This window comes from Musa acuminata, chromosome BXJ1-10 (genome assembly GCF_036884655.1).
Source record: "Musa acuminata AAA Group cultivar baxijiao chromosome BXJ1-10, Cavendish_Baxijiao_AAA, whole genome shotgun sequence".
Classification (NCBI taxonomy): Eukaryota; Viridiplantae; Streptophyta; class Magnoliopsida; order Zingiberales; family Musaceae; genus Musa; species Musa acuminata.
In genome coordinates, this window is record NC_088336.1 from 20,380,073 (window position 1) to 20,403,320 (window position 23,248).

Below are 23,248 nucleotides of genomic sequence, written 5' to 3' on the forward strand. Positions count from 1 at the left end.
TTGCCGCCACGAATCTCATGGCTTTCCTGCTGCTATCCATCGAAGACACGCCCTGTTCCTTCTTCTCAACCTCTTCGACCTCTCCTTCGCCGTCAGCTCTCATCTCTTCCTCCTGTTCTTTTCCCCACCTGTTCTCGTCCTCAGCATCCTTTCTGTCACTCTCATCATCCATATGCACCACCGCGCAGGACTCGATGTCAGAGAAGGCAGGCGAAGAAGTCTCAGGGTGATCGATAACCTCATGGCCGGCCATGGATTCTGCCCACCCGAGGAAGGTGTTCTCGAGAGCTGAGAGCTTGTCGGCAATGCAGCTGATGTGCTGTGAGCAATCTGTAGATTGCGAGTCAGCCTCGGCTCTCAGGATCTTTTTCATGAAATCGATCTTCTTGGCCATCTTCAACAGGTCAACGCTCTCGGACGCGAACGCCATAGGTTGCTGCAGGAGCTTTCCGAACTCTGATTCAAGTGCTTCGATCTTTCTCTGCAATGTAGGGTGATTGGCCATTGTTTCTGCTCTTTCTCGTCCTCTTCCTCCTCCGAAGAATTCTTAGGTTGGCAGCAGATCTATGGCAACGTTTCGTTATATATGACCGAGGAATACCCTACAGTTTGGGATTCCGAATCCGAATTCACATCATGCAATATAAATAGTTGGATTTAGGGACTCATGCAGGAAAGTAGCTTCTTCTGGTCTGTATACATTAGGCATTAGGTTATATCGTAGAGGTGTTGATGAATCACTGAATAGTTGCTTATTATAATCTGATGCATACCACAATTTTTTTTATGTTTTTTTTGGACTTTAGCAAAGAACAATTAATTGTCACTAATTTATGTTTTTTTTGGACTTTAGCAGCATTTTTTAGAAGTCTCATTACATATTTTCCGGAGATCACACTATGTGAGATTTATCAGATCATAGATTTATTTGATTGCAGGGTAAAGGATCTTTTGTTGAATTTATTTTATGTAAAAGAAATGTAAACTAAAGGCAAAGGATTTGGAGATGTTTTCTTTACTTATTTTGAAGGAAAAATATAGAACATGAAAAACATTTTTTCAGATAAAATTATGTTCTTCTATAATTATTATTCTTCCTCAGAAAACAGATAATTCCATGGAATATATATATAATCATGACTCAATTTAGTAACACAATTTGATGATAATATTAATGTTAATCATCAACTATAGGGAATAACATAATAGGAGTCTCTCTATAATTTTGGTTTCTTGGGATGGGCTAATATGCTACTTGCTAAATTTAAAATGGAACTTACATATTTACAAAGATGAAATCATACATTATATATATATATATATATATATATATATATATGTATATATTAGAGAAAAGTCCATCCATGGAGTATATGGTGGCAATTATTATGATCTTGCATAAAGATATTGTAGATATATCAATACTCACCAAAGCTAAAAGCATAATGCCAACACAAGCAAGTAGTACTTAAGACATAATTAGATCTATTTTATCAGCTCCATGACCCAAGCACAAGCAAACACATAAGTAGCATTAAACCCAGAAAACCCTGCTGCCTTTGCCATGGCTTCAAACTCCTCCTCAGTCCTCTCTTTTCCTCCAGGATTGAAAGCCAGCATTGCAAGGTCTGCATGGAATGCACACTGGGCTTTTGTTGTAGGTTTGGGAAGTGTTGGGAGGATCAACTCCACCACTATCACCTTTCCTTTCTGTGGCAAAGCCTTCCAACAGTTCTTCAGTATCTTTGCACAGTGATCATCACTCCAATCATGAAGAACCCACTGTGGTTGCCACAATTGAGAGCATCAATTATTTGAACATCATTAATGATAATTTTAGTTATCAGAATTCAGAGTTGAATTCTACAACAATTAGTTTGCTTTTTTGGGTTGAAGCAATGGTGATCTCTCTTCACATTTGATGCAAGTAATGAGGACATCATGTTCTATATTACCATGAATTGCTTTGTTCATTTTGAAGGAAGTCTCAAGTCACTAAAGAACATTACCTTCAATAAAATGGCATCACCTGATGGAACACTTGTAAACATGTCTCCAATAACATGCTCTACTCCTGCAAATTGAAGTAACTTGTGACATTAATATCATACAAGTGTTTCTTCTTGTTAGATCCTAACTCATAAAATTTAGAAATTATTTTTATGGATTTCATGCTTAAAACACAAATATCATACATAATTTGAAATAACTCAAGAACTCTTATTTGTATTGAATTGACCATTTAATTATTCCACTATGCTCAAATCTAAATTAATGATAGTATATTCATCAAATTCTAAAAGCTTTATTTCATCATAAAAGTCTAAACATAATCGACTTATTGTCAATTATAACATTCATGGAGATATCTCATTGGCCAATTTGATTGGATAATTGATTGATCCATAAATTTTATAAACTAAACTTTCTCATTAAAATCGGTGATAATGTATACATGTATGTTATTCATGATGTCCTAACTCACTAGGATAACTAAACGATCCATTAGTTCAATAACCTTGAATTATTAAATCAAAATAGATAAATATAAATTAATAATATACATCTATCGATTGTTTATAGACTATTTATATGGATACTAACTAGAATCCTTTAAGATTGATTTATAATTGCAAAGTGAAGATTAGCAAAAGAACATCAAAATCAAGATCTTTTAATTCTAAAAATATATATAATATAAGAATTTTCAATATGATCACTCTAATAACCATACATACCTAGGAAAGGTGGTGCATCGGAGATAACATGTGGGAGGTCGAAGTTAATGGCCTTGATGTGAGGATACTTGGTGGTGATCATATGAAGGGAAACACCGATGCCACCACCAACATCAACAAGCGTCTTCACGTCATCGAAGCCATGATAGATCTGTAATAGCCTATTGGTTATCATGGTCGATTGGCCTTTCATAGCCTCATTAAATACCTTGTTGAATCTTGGATCGACACCTTGATACTCGAACGCTGTCATTCCATATGCTATGTCAAAGGGAACACCACCATGTAGGATTGCATTCTTCAAACAGTACCTATCATTATTTATAGAATTTACAATATACATAAACTAAATAAGGAGCAATTAGCTATCAAAAAGCAACAACAATCATAAAATTTTGAGCTCAAATCGTGTCTTAGTCACTTACGTTTATCAAAAACAAAACATATGAGAAAAATATTATTTATAAAAAATCATAAGAATTTTAGTGATTAATCGAAATTGACTCAACTTGGATTCAAACCTAAGGGTCGATCGTGCCATATGATAAGATTCATCACTAATTTTATTATATTTTAGTGTGAGTTGTATCCATGATTTTGTTATGTTAGAATAGCCACTTTAGGGAGAGGAGTTACTTTTGGCTCTTATTAGGTATTGACTCTCCAACTCTTCCATAAATATGAGCCTAAATATGACATCGTTAATTTTCTTATTTTGGTGTGGACTCTATTTCATAACGTCTATCACTGCTCTTCTCCTCTTAAATGCTCCACGGTGAGCATCACCTGATAAGGTTCATCACTCATCTCCTCTTCAGGCTTTATGATGGAAGCCATTGGATATGGTGTAGGATTAAATGTGCTCTTATCAGACCCTCTAAGTTAGGGAGGACTATTCAGGTCTCAACGTGAGCATAAGCTCACAACTCGTATTAGATTTGTGTCACCAATCATGTTCATCTAAATAGGAGTCTCATACTATCAGCTTTCGATTTAGCCCTTGCATGTTACTGGATCATTCAAATAAAAAGCATAAATTTGATCTTTATCTTTAGCAAGTGGATTACCAGCTTCCCATGTGGACCTTATCCTGCATCAACAAGCACAAAGAAGCCATGGACACACCGGCCTCATCCTTGGTCAGAAGCTTGCAGAGGGGTGTCATGCTGTACTTCCGGGAAGATCCACCGTCGGCGGTTGCCTCGACCGCGCAGTCGACGATGCCGTAGGCTGCAAGCAAGCGGAGGATTCGGTCCACCTCGTCGGCCGCCTTCGGGTTCTCGCTGGGCAACGAGGCCACGATGTCGTCGGGGCTCAGCTTCGCCTGCGGACCGGCGCGGGCGATGATCTCCAACAGCTCGAGCTCGATGGCCGCTTTGAGAGTCATGGGGAGAACGGAGGCGCTCGTCAGCTTCAAGGCGTACATGTAGGCCTCCTCCTCCTCCTCGGAGACCGCCTTCAGCATCCCGTTCGTTGGCTCCATGTGTATTATTGATCTGGCTTGGACAAAGAGCTACAAGAAAAGCTATGGAGGACGACCACTGACATGAGTGATGGAGATATATATAGATACCCAACGGGCGCAGTGGCGATTGGAGGAAGCATGCGATTTCATGTGGTTGGAAGAGTAACGGTTAGGAACTTCAAATAAAATAAAATAAAAATAAGGGATAATTATTGATGAAAAAAAAACCTATCGATTTTTATTTATATTATCAATTACAATCTTATTTTATTCTTGAATGAGTACTATTAATCGTGTGGTAGTCATATAAAAAAAGTTCTAAATCATAGATTATATGTTAAATTACGGTTAATGTCATGATCTTCAACAAAAATATTTGGGAATTCTTCTAGACATAATAGTTATCAATAAAATTAGATAGATAGATAAATAAATAAAAGTTTAGAATATAGAATTCAGTCAGATTTTTATGAATGATTTAGGTTATAACAACACCAAAAATAATATAAAAAAAAAACAAAATTCTTTTCGGATAGTAGTTATGACAATAGTAGTTAGGCTACCGGCATTAATGGCCTGGAATTTACAGAAAAAGACTAATTGTTGGCTTCATGATAAAATGGATAATCTTGTTAAATGTATGGTTATGGCAAAATTGGTTGGGCGATTATCATTAATGCCATGGGCTCAAGAAAAGGAAATATTTCTTGGAATATGGTAGTAGTTATGGCATATTTAGTTGAGCAATTAACAACAGTGACGTTGGCTTCACACGCACACGAACACAAATATATATATATATATATATATATATATATATATATATATATATATATATATATATATATATGTATGTATATATATATATATATATATATATATTATATGTATATATGTATGTATATATATATATATATATATATATATATATATATATATATACACATATATATATATACACACATATATATATATACACACATATATATATATATACATATATACATATATACATATATACATAAATACATATATACATAAATACATACATATATACATACATATATATATATACATACATATATATATATACATACATATATATATATACATACATATATATATATACATACATATATATATATATATACATACATATATATATATATATATATACATACATATATATATATATATATATATACCCTCCATAAGTATCAATAACCTAAAGCCATGCTCCGAAATATTTCATACGATAAATAAACACAACAAAAGATCACTTCGTCCAAAGCATGCCCCACTCATTTTGCTCGCAAATCAATAGTCGGACCAATAGTTAAGTTTAAAGATAGATAGATAAAAATGAATATATATATATATATATATATATATATATATATATATATATATATATATATATATATATATATATATATATATATATATATATACACACACATATTACACATTTGATTTTTTTTTCCAAATTCAATGATAATCATGATTAGTGATAGTTAATTCAAATTTATTATATGAGAGTTTAAGGAGGTGGCACACTGAAAATTTTAATATTTGGAGGAATATAGACAAAAAATCTAAATATTTAGAGTGATATTAAAATGTAAAGTCTCACTCACCATGATTCCATAGAAATTGAGAGCTAAAATTAGTACAGAATCAAAAATATGCTGAATAAAACTTAAGTCTTACTCGCCAAGTGTTCAGGTGCTGCTGTAAGGAGGTTATGCAAGATCGATTAGAAAGAAAATCCTTACTAATTTCGGAACTATTTTTGGTTCATGTGGGGGTACCCAAAAAAAATCCAATTATGTTCCTCCTTACTGGATCGTTCCAAAAATAAAAAATTTTGGAAGGGAAGGAGATAAAACAAATTCAATTTACAATTGGATCTAGTGAATAAATGGATAGAGCCTATGGTTCCAATCCTAGTAAAACAAAAAGCAACGAGCTTATGTTTTTAATTTGCATTGAATGATTACCTGATCTAATTAGACGTTAAAAATAAAATAGATTACTGCCTGTTACGGGAAAGAGTGAGTTCTCCTGTGGGTGGACCATTGATTCTTTTTCGTTTGACCTCAAAAAAATGTAATAAAGCATAATAAGAAAGAATAGGAATTAAAACAACTAATATCATTGTCAGAAACCGTCTTGAATTTACTCATTAGATAAATGTGATAAAGGAAACTTTAAAGTTACAACTTACACTAATCTCCAAGACATGAATTTTCGTTTTTGAGTCGACAGTAGAAAAAAATGAGCACAAAACTATATGGCCGATCAACCAAAAGTCGATGAAAGCAGCACAACTTAATCAGTCAAAAAAAAAATGCCCAATTGGGCAGGAAGGTTCTCTAAGTCGACTGAGGTTGTGGCATCAAATCGAAATGGGTTTCCAGCAAAGAAAGCACTTGGGAAAGCGATGATACCTTGAAGTCTGGTCTTATATCATCAGTGTAAGAGTCAGGAGAGCCATACCTCCCGGTTTCGTCAAGCAAGCATGTGAAAGCTCCTGCTCGCTTCCCACAAACCACCTGCAAGATTACACAAGAATCATCGCATCATCAAGCATCACATTACTGTCTTCTTTTTTCTTTTTTTCTGAAAACAACAAAGATCTATATGTTCAAAATAGGCAGCTGGAGCATCATCTGCATTGCAAAAAACACTAGAGCAGTTAGTTCTTATCAAATGAATTCTCAAAATGGCTGCATGGAATTATCATGTAGTTGGCAGCTATTATTTAAATTGGAGCTTATAAGTTCCTGACATTTCTGGTATCCCGGATATAATGTTGAAAGAGAACAAGCAAAGCGGGATACCCATATTAACAAGTATAAATTACAAAAGCAATCATGATCGCACCTTATTGCCTCTTCTTCTTGATTTTTGGTAATGATACTAGATAGATATTAAAGGATACTTTCTAACTTCTATCATATATAATTTTTGAGTTTGTAATATACAATACACAACAACAACAGTAATAAAGCTATAAATTCCAACTACTTATGGTTGGCTACATGGATCTCTTGTCGCCATTGAGATCTATAAAAAGTCATGTCTCGGAGTACTTAAATATTTATTTATAATTTCTATTAGTATCTTTTTAAGTCTTCTCTATCTCTCCTCTTGTACCACTAATATTAATTATTTTACCTCTTTTGATGATTGCATTCGAATGTCTCCTAAGCACATCATTATACCATCTTAAATTATTTTCTATCATTTTATCTTCTATGGAAGCGATACCTAATTGTTCATGAATAATTTTTTTTATGTTCTAATAACTCCATACATTCATCTCAACATTCACACTTCGACAACATAAACTTTTTATATATATTGTTTCTTTACTGTCCAACACTCGAATCTATAAAGCATTACTAGTTTCATAAAATTTTTCTTTTAATTTAAAAAATAACTAATGATCACACAAGATGCCTTTGGAAAAAGTAACACAAGAAGCACATTCTGATGCTATCATAATATGGTGGGCAATACGCTTAACATCCTTTAAAGCAAGATATACAGCTTCGAAAGATATCGCCCGTACCGGGTGGTACAAACCGGTCCGACAATAAACTAGTACACGGACCGCTCGTTATTGGGTGATATATATAGGCGACATCGCCTCGACAACATCGCCCCGCTTGGGGAGAAGAGAGGCGTCGCACATTTTTTTTAAATGTTTATACATAATATATATATATACATATATAAATAAATAGATATATAAATAAAAAATTATATATATATATATATATATCAAACGGTATACAATATTGTACCGTACCGAGAGAAGGTCGAAACTCCGATATGGTACGATATTTCAATCCTTGCTTTGAAGAAAATAAAGAACAAAAATTGCAACCGTCCAATTCAACAAGAAAATAAAGGGATCAATAAGTTATGTTGTCGACCATTAGTTTCCCAGGAAATTTAGCCACTGCACAACACAATAGGATTAGAATTGCTAATAATTCCACATGTAAATTGTATTTGCAAGAACAAAATGAGAAATCAATAATTCCGAAAAACAATACTAATAAATGGATTTGCATGATCAAGGACTTGCTGATAGCTACAAATTTAATTATTGGATCAAATTCACTCACATCATCCCGGAGGCTGTCACCAATCATCATGACTTCACTTGGAGGAACATCCCATATTGAACATATATGCAACAAAGGAGCTGGATCTGGCTTATAAGGACGAAATTCCCTACTTAGTGCAGGGACAAATTCCATCTACCACCACAGCAAAATTATATTAAAAATTAATCTCAGCAAGTAAAAACATTTTGTTTTTCCCCGTACTGCAACAGATGCAAGAGGGTGGAAACCAAATTTTTATGTATATCCACAAACAGTTATCATAATCATAATTTGTCCATCGAATTCTATTAAACCTGCAATTTTTTTTGCTTTCAGCAACATATCCAAAATTTTAAACCTTAAAAACCTTTGTGCTGTCAGCTAAATATCCAATTCTGTCATTTTCCAATTTGTTTACAAAGTCCATACTCCATAGAATGATGTTAAATTAAGTCATATTAACAATGATAAAATGGAAATCTATCCACTCAACAGAAGAGACCTGATATGAAACCAAACTGTTAGACTAACCATATTTGATAAACAATTTCAACACTCCATTTAAAAAATTTCCTAGCTAACATAACGTTATTATGAGACTGCTTAGTAGCTTGCAATTGAAAATGGCCTACAAAATTAGAACTTAATGTGATTGAGAATTAAAAATTTACAAATACAATTCACATGTGGCTGCCTGCATTTGCAACTAATTTTTGTTCAGTCGCTTTGCAAGTCATTCATCCAAAGCATCTTGATGTAGTGTTGGAAGGTGATGGAATAAGGGAGAGTTGTGATGGTCAAAGGGAATACCGTGGTCAATAAGGGTGATGGGAGGTGCAATGGAAGGGGATAATTGAGATGTGCTAGGAGAAGCAACAAGACGAGTGGTGGTGGTCGGTAGTGCCCATGTGGCCAAGAATAGGGTGAGATGAGTGGCAATGGTCCAGAAGGGTGGCAGACAGGTTCCTATCATTGAGGTGACAGAAAGAGTAGCAACAATATTGGAAGTGGCCGTTGGCCATTATGGTAAAGAGTGATTGTTGAGGAGCAATGTCGATCAAAAAACATTGTATGATGGTGGATCTTCACCTGCAACTATTTATGAATTCACATGCAAGCAATTTAGTTGCATGTAAAAATTCCAGACAAGAGAGTTTGGTTTAGATATGGAACGGTAGTCTGCAAATGCAGTGCAAACAACCATACAAAGGCATCTGATGATACATCTGCATTAATACCATTTACAAATATTATCGACCAAGTAGCCTTTATCCTCCTAACTGGGGCTGCCAATAGGTTGGATTTAGGCCTGTATAGAGTAAGACTGAGCTTGAAACCTTGACCCTTGTATTTTGAGAATGGCCCAAATCCAGCCGTAACCCAATATATCCTAATCCTATACCAGATCTGGCCCAAACCTCAAATCTGGAAAGTCTAAAAATATAGAAGATTCAAGTCCTCTCCGTACATTGTAACTCCTAAGCAGATGGCAGTAAAGATAGCCAGACGACTCAAAGGTATTCCAAGTATTAAAGTTTGTGTTTAAACATCTTTATGGTTGTGCAAATGGCACAATTTTTGCATCAGTAGTGACATTGTTGCACTTGACTGCCAGAGTCAATACGAAATCAAAATCTTTGCCAGTGGTGTCTGCCGAGGCCACCACCATGGCATATCTAAAGAAGAAAGCAAACACAAAGCAATGAGAAATGGAAAAAGAAGGGAGTAAAGGATCAATACAAAGCTGAAGGCAGTGAGAGGGTAATTTTGAAGCAGCGGATGAGGTGGCTATGGACATAGGGTAGTCAAAGTTGAAGAGGTGGCAATGATGGGTATTGATCAACAAATTCAATAGCTCTACTGGCAAGCAGTAATTGATGGAAATGATAGTGGAAGATCTTTCACAAACAAAGAAAAGAAAAACAATGTGCTAGTAGCGAAGCCATTAATCTAGACAACCAACCTTATATATGATTGGTAACTTTGATTATTGTAAGAGAACAGTAAACAAGCCCATCGCAGATTCAAACTTAATTAATATTTTGTTTATCTTTTAGAATTAAGGCTTAGTGAGGACCAAAACACCATACCCTTTATTCTGAACTCAAATTTATTAATGGTTCGGACATAGAACTCAGCCATTTGGAAGCCTCATTTTTAACCAATTAACAATTTCAGATATTTACAATCTCCATTTCATGCTTAATCGAAACTTTCGACATACATGATTAATTTCTTCTCTAAAGAAGATAAGAACACAAGAGAAACAAACTGGTAACTTACCCCAAACCGTTGATGAAATATATCAACTGCCATGTTGACATTGCGAGTTATCAAACCTCTCCTGCAACAGTCGAAAGTCATAAGCAAGCTAGCTAAACATGCAGATCAACATACATGGACAATGCAGCAAAAGTTGTAGAGAAAGAAAATAGATACTCTGGTGAAACCAAGGTCCGCCATATCGTACCGTACCGGAATTTCGACCCGGGCTCGGTACGGTACGGTACTGGTGTACCGGGCGGTACATCAGGGCATACCGAGCGGTACACCCTGCTGTACCGATAATTTTATATTATTTGTATACTGTAGCAGTGCTACAGTATTGTAGCACTGTAGCGGTACCGGGCGGTCCGCGTACCGAGAACCTATCGGACCGGTACATACCGCCCGGTATGGGCGGTATGCTTCGGTACGGCAGACCATGGGTGAAACACATGTATCCTGCCTCTTCACATTCTATTAATCCCTTAGTGTATCGATATTATTATTTCCTCTAAATTCCTTAATGTAGGAACAGAAACAGGGGAGTGTTCAAAATGCAGAAAGCATAGTAGTAACTGGTTTAATGTTTCTGAGCTGAGAATCATGGATAGAGGGATCACTCCATGATCAGGAGGAATAGAAGCATGTAATAATAGCAAGCTTAGATGCTGTGAATATCAAAAGAACAATTCAGAACATGACTTGGAATCTACAGCTATTTATACATGAAAACCTAAGACAGTTAACAAACTTAGAAATAGATGCTGATGCAAGTCCATGAAGAAGCACACTTAATTTTTCAGGCAAAGAGTGTGTGAAATTCAAAAAAAAAAAAAAACAGACTTATGAAATTAGAGAGGGAGAGAGAAATCTTTACCTTATTTGCCTAGAGTCCAGGTACCTGCAAAGTTCCGAAGCACCTGAAATAAGTTTCTTTTATCAGAAAGAAGCAGACGGACAAGAACATTTAAGTCTTGAATAGTACTAAGTACTAACGACTGAAGAATAGGCACAACCATAAGACATTTTTTGCATGATTACATGGTTATTAATTAGGCTGGAACTCGTAGATAATATTATTGCTATATGTTAGTTGTTTAAATTAATGGTCTCAATATAAGAAATTTTCAGCCATCATATGTTTTAAATATTATAGCAAACATGGGCGTCGACCAATTTGATTCCTGCACCAAACTTTGGGATACTTCTCAATCTTGAGAGCCGATTAGGTCATACCATTCACTATCATCTCAATGATGGTGTTAATTTATGAAATATCAACTAACAACTTGGTTGTCCTCAAGATCATTAGTCTGTTATCTCAAAGTTTTAGTTACTGCAAGATAGTGATGATCAATCACAGATCTGTATGCATTGCTATCAGCTTAGTCAGCTAGGAATACCAAATTAACTCAAACTGTAAGCAAATAAGTCATAAACTGTTCGAATTATCTGCAATGAATTGTAAATGAAACTGTCACAACGTGTCCAGAGCATCGAAGCTATCATGCTTATTCTTCCTGCTCTACACATCTACATAATTCTAAACGAGTTCCAACAAGAAATTGCGGAGATTTCATCGAGATCTCTAAGATCATTAAGCAAAAATCCACAAGAAACCTTAACATCAGTATCACAATTGAGCGATCGTCCATCACTAACCAATCAAACAGGCAATATGAGGATGAGGAGGAACTAAGGAAGGAGAGAGACAAATGACGAACCGGGCATGATCTGGAGGCGATCGAGACCCTGACGCTCAAAGTGGGCGATGATCTCGTACGCACGCTGCTGCTCCTGAGGTGCCCACGACTCGATATGATGGAGGATGTCGACGCCACCGGCGGAGGCTCTGGTGGCGCGGTGGGCTGCGTATCCCTCCTCCCCTAGCACGGCCCGGTACATGGCGCCGAAGTCGATCACAGGCACCGTCAGCGTCCCGTCCATGTCGAACACCAGGCCCCGCAGCCGCCCCCTCTTGGCCCTAACTCCCGCGCCACCGCAGCCATCTTCGGCGGGGATCGAGGCGGACAACGACGACATGCAGGCGAGTTGGAGACGGCGAGGAGGAGAGAAGGGGGAGGAGACGGCGGCCGGGAACAAGAACAAGTGTCGGCCGATGCGAAACGGTGGGGAACGGAGTTTTTGTGCGCGCGTGCGTATGATGTTGATGTGTGCGGTCAGGAGGGCATAGAACGTCCGAGATGGGTCCCCAAGATTGCGTTTCCGCAGCATTCCTCAACGATAGGATACAGTGTAACCATTGGCAGAGTGAACTCACCTGATGCAGCCGCTGTGGGACCCACATGTATCAACCAATAAATGATTTATGCAGGTCATATTATACTTCATCGCAGACAGCAGATTCGATAACATGAATCGGAGTTGTTTATCTGACAGTGGGCCATTTCAATGATACATCTACGATATGTTATTATAGGAACCACAAAACCTACTCGCTGTCCAATGGGCCAAAAAATAAGAATTTATTAACTTTGATGTATTTGTCGGTTTTAATAAGATCTAAATTTATTGATAAAATATTATTTAAGTGTCTTATCATGTCTAAAATTAAAACTGTTTTGATGTCATGTGATGTGTCGTAACCTAATCCAATAGACCAACTTAAGTCTCCTCTCATGTTTTTTAATTAAGTTCAAAAAATATTTTATTGATTATTAGTACACTACACCTAGGGAAATATCGATAATTATTTAATTATATATTATGATAAATATCGATGATAATAATGATAATAAGATCAATCCGACTTACTTCCAATCAAAATGTAGAGAATGTCTCAAGAAAGTCTTCAACATTCGAATTGATGTTAACTTTTACTTGAAGTTGTTTAACGGAACAAGATGGAAGTGGAAGTAAGTAACACCTTAATTACTGTGATTTAGGATTCAACTAAAGTGAATATTCTAATAAAATATTTTAGTATTTTTATATTAGATCCATGTATATGTGACTTAACTATTGACTAGGGTCCTAATCTCCTCATGATTGAGATGAATATTTATCCTATCATTATTCAATAAAGCTATGGTCTTAATAAATTTTTTCTATTTTTATGGAATGTTGTGACTATACAAAAATGAGTCACTAATAAAAAATATTAATATTAATATTAATATTAAAAACTTTATTGAGAGGTAGTATGTCGATCGATATTATAACTCAGCCTATTTAGCATTAATTGACCGATGATGGTGCTGTACGTAAAGAGATATCGATCACCATAAATTTTGTTAGCAACATCTTTAAATAAGACTCTAACCCAAAGGTCATATATAGGGCTAATAATATCGAGGGAAGAGATGGAGTCACAGTAAACCTTGTTGGAGATAAAGACAACGATGGGACGAAGACAACAATATAAGACAGTTGTAGTTAGCCTTAACTTTTTTGAATGCATCACATTAGATTATATTGCTAGAGTTATCTATGTCGACCATAACTCTCTTTAACTAGAGCATTAATCATTTTGATGGAAATGCTGAGGTTATCATCATTGTTCGAATTGAGTTGCTTCATCTCCTTTTACTTAGAATGTTATTTCTAAATTGCTTGATAGTTGGTGTTTTTAAATGGTGGATCGGGTTTAAGCTTTGTGAGCTAACAAGCTATCTCTTTTTGGATTTTACTCCATTAATAAAGATATTGATCTTCGTTTTCATCAATCATTTATGTTGTGAAGATGGAGATGATTCTCAATGCCTACGCATGTAGTGCTAAGATGCCCTAGATGAATGAATTCTTTTATTTATTCAATGAGGTCGAGATAATTCTTCGTATCGTGATTGTGGTCTTAATAAAACTTATAATATTTAGACCTTTCTTACCTCCTTGACGAGGATCTCATCGGGTAAAGGACTTGTGATAACCCTATTCTCCTTAATCTAAAGAAAGACTTTAATCCCTAACATGTTGAGGGAGGATCAAGTCTGCATGGTCGAGATGAGCTTGCTCTATCGAGTTCTCTTTATCGAGATAATCTAGGGTTTTCTTGAGAAATTAGTGCTTCAGTCGAGAGTGGTTCACTTCCTTTGAATTAAATACCAAAATGATCACAAGGGCTCGAAGATAAGAGCTTGTACAAGGATTGAGGGCTCGAAGATAAGAGCTTGTACAAGGATTGAGGGTTTTCTTGAGAGTTTGTAAATATGATGACGAAGTCAATTAGCATCTTGTCCATAGTTTATTGGATTATCAAAGTGTAGCGTCTAAATATTTGGGGTGTATGTTCGTAATAAAATACTACTTGAACTCGTAAACGAATGAGTTTATATGAGATGAGAAAGAATTGGATCATTAAATAATTGTTAATACTATTAAGGGGTCTATGTCGAGGTGGAGGTGTCAGGATTGAAAATGTGGGTTGTTGATTATCACGTGGGTTTTTCTTATAGCATCAAAATATTATAAAAATTTTTAATGATGATTGAATTAATCTGACTTGGTTTGAATCCTCGTAGGTAAGAAACATTCGAGAACATATGAGTGAGTCTCTAATGCTCGAACTTATATAGATCTACACAAAGACTAAAATCGGATGGAGTCTTGACATGGTTCACTCTCAAGCAAATAATAAAATGGGTATAAATCAATAATAAAACATGAAAGATATCAAGAGTAAATAGTTGCTCACCTTAATTATTATGGTGTAGTGTGGTCTAATTGAAATTCTTTTTTACTACTTAGATAAAATATTTTAATTATATTTTATATTAGATTGATATACATATGACTTAATTATTACCGGGATCTTCATCCCCTCGTGCTGATTGAGCCACGTAGTGAATCCCTAATCAAGACTAACATTTCCCTATCATCATTTAATAAAATTCTGATCCTAACAAGTTTTCGTTGTTTTTGTTTTAATGTTATGATACTGATCGTGACTGTACGGAAAAAAGCTATTAATATTAAAAATCACATTTGAAATATAATCAAGTGAAAACTTCTATTCTTATGGCTTCCAAATCACTAAGTTTTGCTTCCATCAAATCCTACAAACAGAAGAAGGAGATCTTCAATTAATCGTATGCTGTCGGATACTGTGAATGCGATGTCTTGTTTAGTTCATATAATGGACTATAAAAGAACCTCACTTACTACCAAATGCAAACGAGCTTTTATATATATTTCTTTTGATGAGTGTTAATATGTTCTATATATTTTAGTTATCCGATGTGTCAAGATTATGTAAGAGCATTGCCAACTAAAAAACCATTCCGATACTAATGGAGTTGACAACATGATAAGGGTTCAAGCGTTGAGTGTTGATCTAATAGTAACACAATATATGCCCAGACATCATAATTTTTGGAGATAACTAGCAAAATTTGGACAGCACAATTTAGTTACATTTATAGAGAATTATTATAGATAAGTGCAGGGCAGCAAATTTGCACATATTCATGTCATTCTATTTAGTAACTATTGAATGCCGCTCACGATGGTCGTCGCGGCACGCAAGAACAGTCCAAAAACAAATCAAAACGACCCAAAAAAGAATCAAAACTGACCATTTTTGACTGTGCGAGCGAGCGACGAGCGGCGGACAAAGAGCGAAGCGAGCGGTAGCACCGTCCCTGCTATACGAAAGCCCCATCCAGCCTTGTGTCATCCGGGGGTTCAAAGGTGCTGAGATGATTGACGTTTTGCTCCACTCACGACGGTCGTCGTGACACGCAATAACAGTAAAAAAACAAGCTAAAAAGGCCCAAAAACGAGCTAAAACATTTTTAACTATGCAAGCGAGTGAAGCGAGGGGCAGCACCTTCCCTGCTATACGAAAGCCTCATCCAGCCCTGTGTCACCCGGGTGTTCCAGGAAAAATCAGAATTTTTTATTATTATTTATATATATTTTTTCTTTAGAGGAATTGCTCGCTGTACTCCAAACAATACAAAGTATTCGTGGACGCATTCAGCCGACTCATCCTTCGTGACCTGCGCTAAGATGCTCCGCGGATAACCCCTATTGTTCTATCTCATGCGCCACGCTTCCACGGACGATTGGTAATGATCCATCCACGTAGGACGAACATCATAGATAATCCTGTCCCCAAGTCAAATCTTAGTCTGCTCCACCAAACCCTAAACCCTACTGAGGACGGTTCTGGAAACCACGAAGGCTTGTTTCGCTTCCCCGGCCCGCCACCCCGCCTCGTCTCCCTTTTATCTAACCCAGGGGCTCATTTTTTCGTCTGAATCCCCAAGCGCCCACCCAAAACGCGAGTCCGTTCTCTCCTCGATTCTACCATGTATCGGGCCATTTCCTCCCTCGCCTCCAAAGCCCGGTAAGCTTTTGCTCTCTCTCTCTCTCTAATATCTAGGTGAAACTTACCACTTTCGATTTCGTTTTCTGGTTGCGAGACCATTGTTACTTATTGTCTTTTTTTTTTCTTGATCTTCTGGTTTAATAGGGTCGCCAGAGGCAGCGGCGGACAGGTGGGAGGCTGGATCTTTTAGTAGTTATAATTTGTTTTGTATTAAAATCTTAGTTTCTTCGAAGATTTGATTGTTTATTTCAAGTAAAGTATTGGTTTCGAACTTCGATCATAAGGATAGATTGTAGTAACATTAACTGGAGTTGGAATATCTATGTCTGTGGCTGTAGATCGGAAGTAGACTTGGCTGGAGTAGAAACTATGCTGCAAAGGACATCAGATTTGGAGTGGAGGCTCGTGCTTTGATGCTCAAGGGTGTGGAAGATCTCGCTGATGCGGTGAAAGTGACCATGGGCCCGAAGGTATGAGACACTTATTTGTTATACTGATAAAAAGTATCGTTGGGTTCAACTAGTGATATGTGGTGATCTCGCTTACTGTCTTATGTGTTGTTTTATGTTGTGGATAATTTAAATAAAGTGAAAAAACAATTATTTGTGAAACACAATGACTAGTTATTTTGAAGTCTTATTTCGTATATAGTTGTTAAAACGTCGGTTGAACTAGATTCATTGTGGTCTTGTTTTTTGGCTTGAAGGGGCGCAATGTTGTTATTGAACAAAGCTTTGGTGCCCCCAAAGTTACAAAAGATGGTGTCACTGTTGCAAAGAGCATCGAGTTCAAGGACAGAATAAAGAATATGGGGGCCAGCCTTGTGAAGCAGGTTGCCAATGCAACCAATGATGTTGCTGGTGATGGTAAGTATTTTGATCTACCATTGAATAGGTAGCCTTGTTTTTATGCTTTGGTAACATGGAGTCTGGTTATATTGTTTGATATTTGTTCATGATAACATGGATGAGCAACATATAGATCCATCACTTGACCTTTGTCGTCACTCCTGGAGCATATCAGATACATTCTTTGTTAGATTATTTTCAATTGGCTTCATGCGAATGCTCACATGGTCAAATTCACATCTTACCCGACCGCTAATGTGTTGGATTTTGTCATTTTTCTCTGGGATTTATCTCCTGAGCTTCTATCACCATGAGAACCTTGTAGTAACTTGCTTAATAATGCACTATCTTATTTTTCATAAGAATAAGGCTTATATGGTTTACAATATGGCTTGATCTGCTATTGTTTTGATCCAATCATTCTCTTAACTGAGTTGTTTGGTTCTGTTTGACAAGGATTCAATGAAAACTCACCTAATCTATATGCAGGGACAACTTGTGCTACCATCCTTACAAGAGCAATATTTTCTGAAGGGTGTAAGTCGGTGGCAGCTGGAATGAATGCAATGGATTTGAGACGTGGCATTACAATGGCTGTTGATGCTGTGGTGACTAACTTGAAGAGCAGAGCAAGAATGATTAGTACCTCAGAGGAGATAGCCCAGGTAATTGGTTTTATATGGTGTTAGTGGTTCTGCAAGGGATAACTTCTGGATGCCTGTGCCTTTACATCTTGGCAAGTTCTGCATTTTGTTTATGTCTCATAATAACATTAATTCTTGAGATATTTTTGTTAAATGCAAGTTTTCTCTTTGAAAGGTTGGTACAATATCAGCTAATGGAGAAAGAGAAATTGGTGAACTAATTGCAAAAGCAATGGAGAAAGTTGGCAAAGAGGGAGTCATAACAGTTGCTGTAAGTAATGTGTTTTTGGCAAAGAATGTTGATGGTAGTGATTAGTGAATATGGATTGTGTACATATTATGCACAATTAAGACTTTAGTTCATTTTAGATTTTGATTGATGGATGATCTTCTTTTAGTTTCCTTTTATTTTGGCTGAATGGAGATGAGACACTATTTGATAAAACCTTTCCAAGATTGCCTTCGTGAGGCACATTTGCTTAGTTTTAAGGTTGCATTTTTTTCACCATTTCCTGCTTACAGACTTTGGTAGTTTGATGCACAATTTGCTGCATATGTGTGCTTTAAAAATATTTTCATAAACTTAGATCTGTAGATTATCATATTTGACTTGTTTCCGGTACAGATGCGGTGAAAAATTTGAGCCTTCCATTTCCACTGTTGTGGCTAATTAATCGATTAATATGATGAGAAATTGATGTATTTATCTCCATTAATCACACACCACATAAACCATGTGTTATATGTTCAGATTCCTGATGCGTTGGTAGCTCTCAAAACAGATTTTAAAATGGATCTTAATGCACCAGGAGGTCTCCCACACAATAGATGGCTTCATTTTTGGAGTGTTATGAATGTAATTTATCATCCAATTAACCTCGCTGGAATGCATGTTGTTTTAGAATTATATACTGTTGTAATTGATTTTTTTGTGATATTTTCTCCCTACAATCGCTGATTTTGTTTTCTGTGTTTAATGGTTGCTTTTTTTATTTTTGATCCTTTTCTTATTTAATCTGCAAACGTCATCTGTAATCTACATCATCATAGTTGAATATAATATTATTTATGGATCTATTTTAGGATGGGAAAACCCTATACAATGAACTCGAAGTCGTTGAAGGAATGAAACTCGACAGAGGCTACATATCACCCTATTTTATTACTGATCAAAAGAATCAAAGATGTGTAAGAGGACTATCCTGATAAATTAGTTTCCATCTGCATGGTATTTTTTTGTGTTCCTATTATCAGGTCACTCCAATTTTCCTTTTACCAGGAACTTGAAGATCCTCTTATTTTAATACACGAGAAGAAAATTTCAAGCATCAATGCAGTTGTCAAGGTGTTAGAATTGGCTTTGAAGGTATGGCATCTCTGTTATGCAACCAAATTGTCCTGGTAGTTCATATGATGTTTTCTTACACAGTTTTCTTTAATGTGCGCAGAGACAGAGGCCTTTGCTAATTGTGGCAGAAGATGTAGAAAGTGATGCACTGGCGACCCTAATTCTTAATAAGCTTCGTGCCGGGATTAAGGTCATTTTTTGAGTAATTTTATGTGTATATTTATTGTTAATTTTGGATTTATGAATTTTGGTTATTGTTAAATACTCTGACCAAGGAATGGTGATCTCACAGGTTTGTGCTGTGAAGGCCCCTGGTTTTGGGGAGAACAGGAAGGCTAGTTTGCAAGATCTTGCTACTCTCACTGGCGGATCTGTGAGGATCTTTTCTCATTCATGATTGTTGTGTTCTGATGGTCAGTAAATGATATTGCCATAATAAGTGTTTCATTGTTTACTTAGGTTATAACAGAAGAACTTGGTATGAACCTTGAGAAAGTTGAGTTTGACATGCTTGGCACGTGCAAAAAGGTCAGATTGTGTTCTTATACCCTCTATTGCCCTTTGTTACTAGTGTCTGTCAATACTTGCTCTTGTTTCTTTATACCTGTTTCCTAGTAGAAAGCATTCAAGTTCCTAATTAATTGAGATGTCTAAGGGGTCTCATATTCTTGTAGCTTCCAATCTGTGTTGGTTGCTTTACAATTTTATCTTGATATTCTGGTCCTTTTCTTTAGTTAAAAATCTCCGTTTACATAATTTGCACTAATTTTGTCACTGCAATCATTATCAATTGATTTGATTTAAGTTGATCATATTAGAGAAACTATTATTTTCTTAGTTTTGCACCAACATTGAACATGTAAATGGTAATATTTTAGGTGTCAATCTCAAAAGATGACACTGTAGTTCTTGATGGAGCCGGTGACAAAAAGGCTCTCGAAGAGAGATGTGAGCAGGTTGGTGCCCTTCTGTTCTATTTAATTTTTAAAAAACAAGACAATTAGAATTTAACATGATAACATGCTGATACTGGCCAAATGTTGTCATTTGTCTCTGTGACAGATACGATCTGCAATTGAAGTAAGCACGTCAGACTATGACAAAGAGAAGCTGCAAGAGAGGTTGGCGAAACTTTCTGGTGGAGTTGCTGTGCTCAAGGTATGTACATTTCTTCATGCTTAGATCATAGTTTAGTTTCCTTGCATTGTCCTGTTTGTCATGTACTTTGCTTGACATAAGCAGATGAAACAAAAATAATCAGAACATATTGGGTCTAAACATTTGTGTCGTTTACACTATCACGCCATTCTCAGCGTCTTAATATAGTCAAATCAATTATTGGCTTAAACATTTTTATTCTATGAACTATCATATTTTATTATGGTGATATATATTTTAGTGTCAGTGACTTGCTGTGTACAACTATCACTAGTAGTTCCTAGTTGGCTGTTTCATGAACTTTATTGGCTGTTGGATTTTTTGAATTATACAGATTGGAGGAGCAAGTGAAATAGAAGTTGGTGAGAAGAAAGACAGAGTCACAGATGCGTTAAATGCAACTAAGGCTGCGGTTGAAGAGGGAATTGTACCAGGTTACTTCCTAGTCCATGTTTATGACGGACTGTTCTCCATTCGGGGTTCAATCAATAAACTGTTCTATTCAGGTGGTGGTGTTGCACTTCTTTATGCATCTAGAGAGCTGGATAAGTTGCAGACTGCCAACTTTGACCAAAAGATTGGTGTCCAAATAATTCAGAATGCTTTGAAGGTCCTAGACTGGTCTTCTAAATCTTCAGTAAAATATACATGATGATGTATCTGTTCTTTTCTCGTTTGTCATTGATCCTGTTCCATTCCCTCGTCCTGAACTTGCAGTCTCCAGCGCATACAATTGCTTCCAATGCTGGAGTAGAGGGGGCTGTGGTTGTTGGCAAGCTGTTGGAACAAGAGAATCCAGACCTTGGTTATGATGCAGCCAAAGGTTTGTTTGTATCACACTTTGGTTTTCCTAATATAAGGTTCTCTTCTCGCATTGCCATCTAAACTTCATCGATGTTTTTACTATATGCAGGGGAGTATGTAGACCTGGTGAAAGCAGGTATAATTGACCCATTGAAGGTCATTAGGACTGCATTGGTGGATGCTGCGAGGTAAGTACATGGGCTTTTCATTGGTTCGGTTTTGTTCCTTTGTTTGTGTCAATTGGAATATCCCTTGTCATCCTAGAGATTTAAAAGTAGTTGTTGATGTTGGTAAAAGAAGGATGGATCTATGTTGTATCTAAGCTGTTATTCATTGCAGCGTTTCTTCTTTGATGACCACCACTGAAGCTGTTGTGGTTGAACTTCCAAAGGATGAGAAGGAGACCCCTCCGATGGGACCTGGCATGGGAGGAATGGACTACTAATATCTGATGTATAAACTTCAGTTTCTTGAGGCTGGTAATGATGTGGTGATAAACCACAGAGTTAAGTTTTGCTTCTGCTGGCAGTAATTTATTATGATCGATAGATACCCCCATTTACAATGAAGATTGCCATTGGAGAGATGAATTATAGAATAATTGCTTAGTTGATTAAGGCACACTTTCTTTCCAGGTAATTGATTAGCTTTCTGATTTGAAAGCTGTGGCTGATGGAAAAAGCTAAATGCATATGTTCGTATTGTTGTTGGTAGCCTTGTGAGTTATGTTCGTATTGTTGTTGGTAGATCACTAAGAGGATGCCTTTATACTCCCTCAGTGCAACAGTCTCCATTCGCCATGACTTTATACTACCCAAACTGAGTGGTGGGTAGTGTTCGGTAGCTTTGTTCACAAGTAACCGAGTCGGCGCTCGATGAGATGTCAACGTACCATAGTTTCTTGGACGAGGGGTCACAATAGGACGAGAATCCGGGAAAAGGCCGTCCCTTATCACCGCTATATAAAGAATCCATGAAGCCAAAAGGTGAAACATCGGCGGGGGGAGGGGGAGGAGCGGATGGCCATCATCAGGCGTAGCCTCTCGTTCCTGCTGGGGGCGGCGTGCGGCGTCTACGTCGCCCAGAACTACAGCGTCCCCAACCTGAGGAAGCTCGCCGGCACCGCCATGGTCATCGCCAAGCACTACGAGGAGTCGTATCGCAAGCCACCCGCCGCCAAGAGAGACGACGATCCCCAACAAGACAAAGCAACATAAGTCGCATGGAGTAGACGCCGTCTTTGCGAGCGAGGGCTTGCAATAACTATAATAATGCGACTTTAGCTTCACTTTGCAGTAAATAATACTAGTACAGTTTCTTTCGTTCTGTTCTCCCCATCATTCAGTCCCATGAATGACCCTTTTTTCGATGACTGGTTTCGATCCCATCCACGTAAGAGGAGCATCATAACTAATCTGATCCCTACTATCCATTTGCGCTGTGAAATTACCGGGTCGGATTGGGGATCTCACCCGGTGTGATCGGGTAGGTTGACTCGATGTGCTTCGGATCTTGACCCGTTTCATAAACGGGCAGCGATCCGACTCCACGGGCACGCTGGGTTG

The 23,248-nt window shown here is 36.8% G+C and overlaps 3 protein-coding genes across 3 annotated transcripts; 1 reads left to right on the forward strand and 2 right to left on the reverse strand.

Annotated features, from left to right (window-relative positions):
* Positions 1-1,372: 1,372 nt before the first annotated feature.
* Positions 1,373-4,954, reverse strand: LOC135594948 (caffeic acid 3-O-methyltransferase-like). The gene is made up of 4 exons (XM_065085456.1): positions 3,806-4,954; positions 2,739-3,049; positions 2,010-2,074; positions 1,373-1,782 (listed from the first exon to the last, which is right to left on the reverse strand). The coding sequence occupies exons 1-4, from the start codon at positions 4,219-4,221 to the stop codon at positions 1,486-1,488; spliced, it is 1,089 nt and encodes a 362-aa protein (XP_064941528.1). The 5' UTR covers positions 4,222-4,954; the 3' UTR covers positions 1,373-1,485.
* A 1,406-nt stretch (positions 4,955-6,360) lies between these two features.
* Positions 6,361-12,798, reverse strand: LOC135595408 (haloacid dehalogenase-like hydrolase domain-containing protein At2g33255). The gene is made up of 5 exons (XM_065086274.1): positions 12,314-12,798; positions 11,467-11,509; positions 10,608-10,668; positions 8,343-8,477; positions 6,361-6,758 (listed from the first exon to the last, which is right to left on the reverse strand). The coding sequence occupies exons 1-5, from the start codon at positions 12,630-12,632 to the stop codon at positions 6,579-6,581; spliced, it is 738 nt and encodes a 245-aa protein (XP_064942346.1). The 5' UTR covers positions 12,633-12,798; the 3' UTR covers positions 6,361-6,578.
* Positions 12,799-16,729: 3,931 nt separating this feature from the next.
* Positions 16,730-22,396, forward strand: LOC104000426 (chaperonin CPN60-2, mitochondrial). The gene is made up of 18 exons (XM_009422469.3): positions 16,730-16,899; positions 17,026-17,050; positions 17,220-17,351; positions 17,588-17,747; positions 18,219-18,394; positions 18,549-18,644; positions 19,457-19,561; positions 19,653-19,739; positions 19,822-19,911; positions 20,014-20,094; positions 20,181-20,249; positions 20,600-20,677; positions 20,784-20,879; positions 21,214-21,313; positions 21,386-21,489; positions 21,597-21,702; positions 21,793-21,871; positions 22,023-22,396. The coding sequence occupies exons 1-18, from the start codon at positions 16,862-16,864 to the stop codon at positions 22,126-22,128; spliced, it is 1,728 nt and encodes a 575-aa protein (XP_009420744.2). The 5' UTR covers positions 16,730-16,861; the 3' UTR covers positions 22,129-22,396.
* The last annotated feature ends 852 nt before the right edge of the window (positions 22,397-23,248 follow it).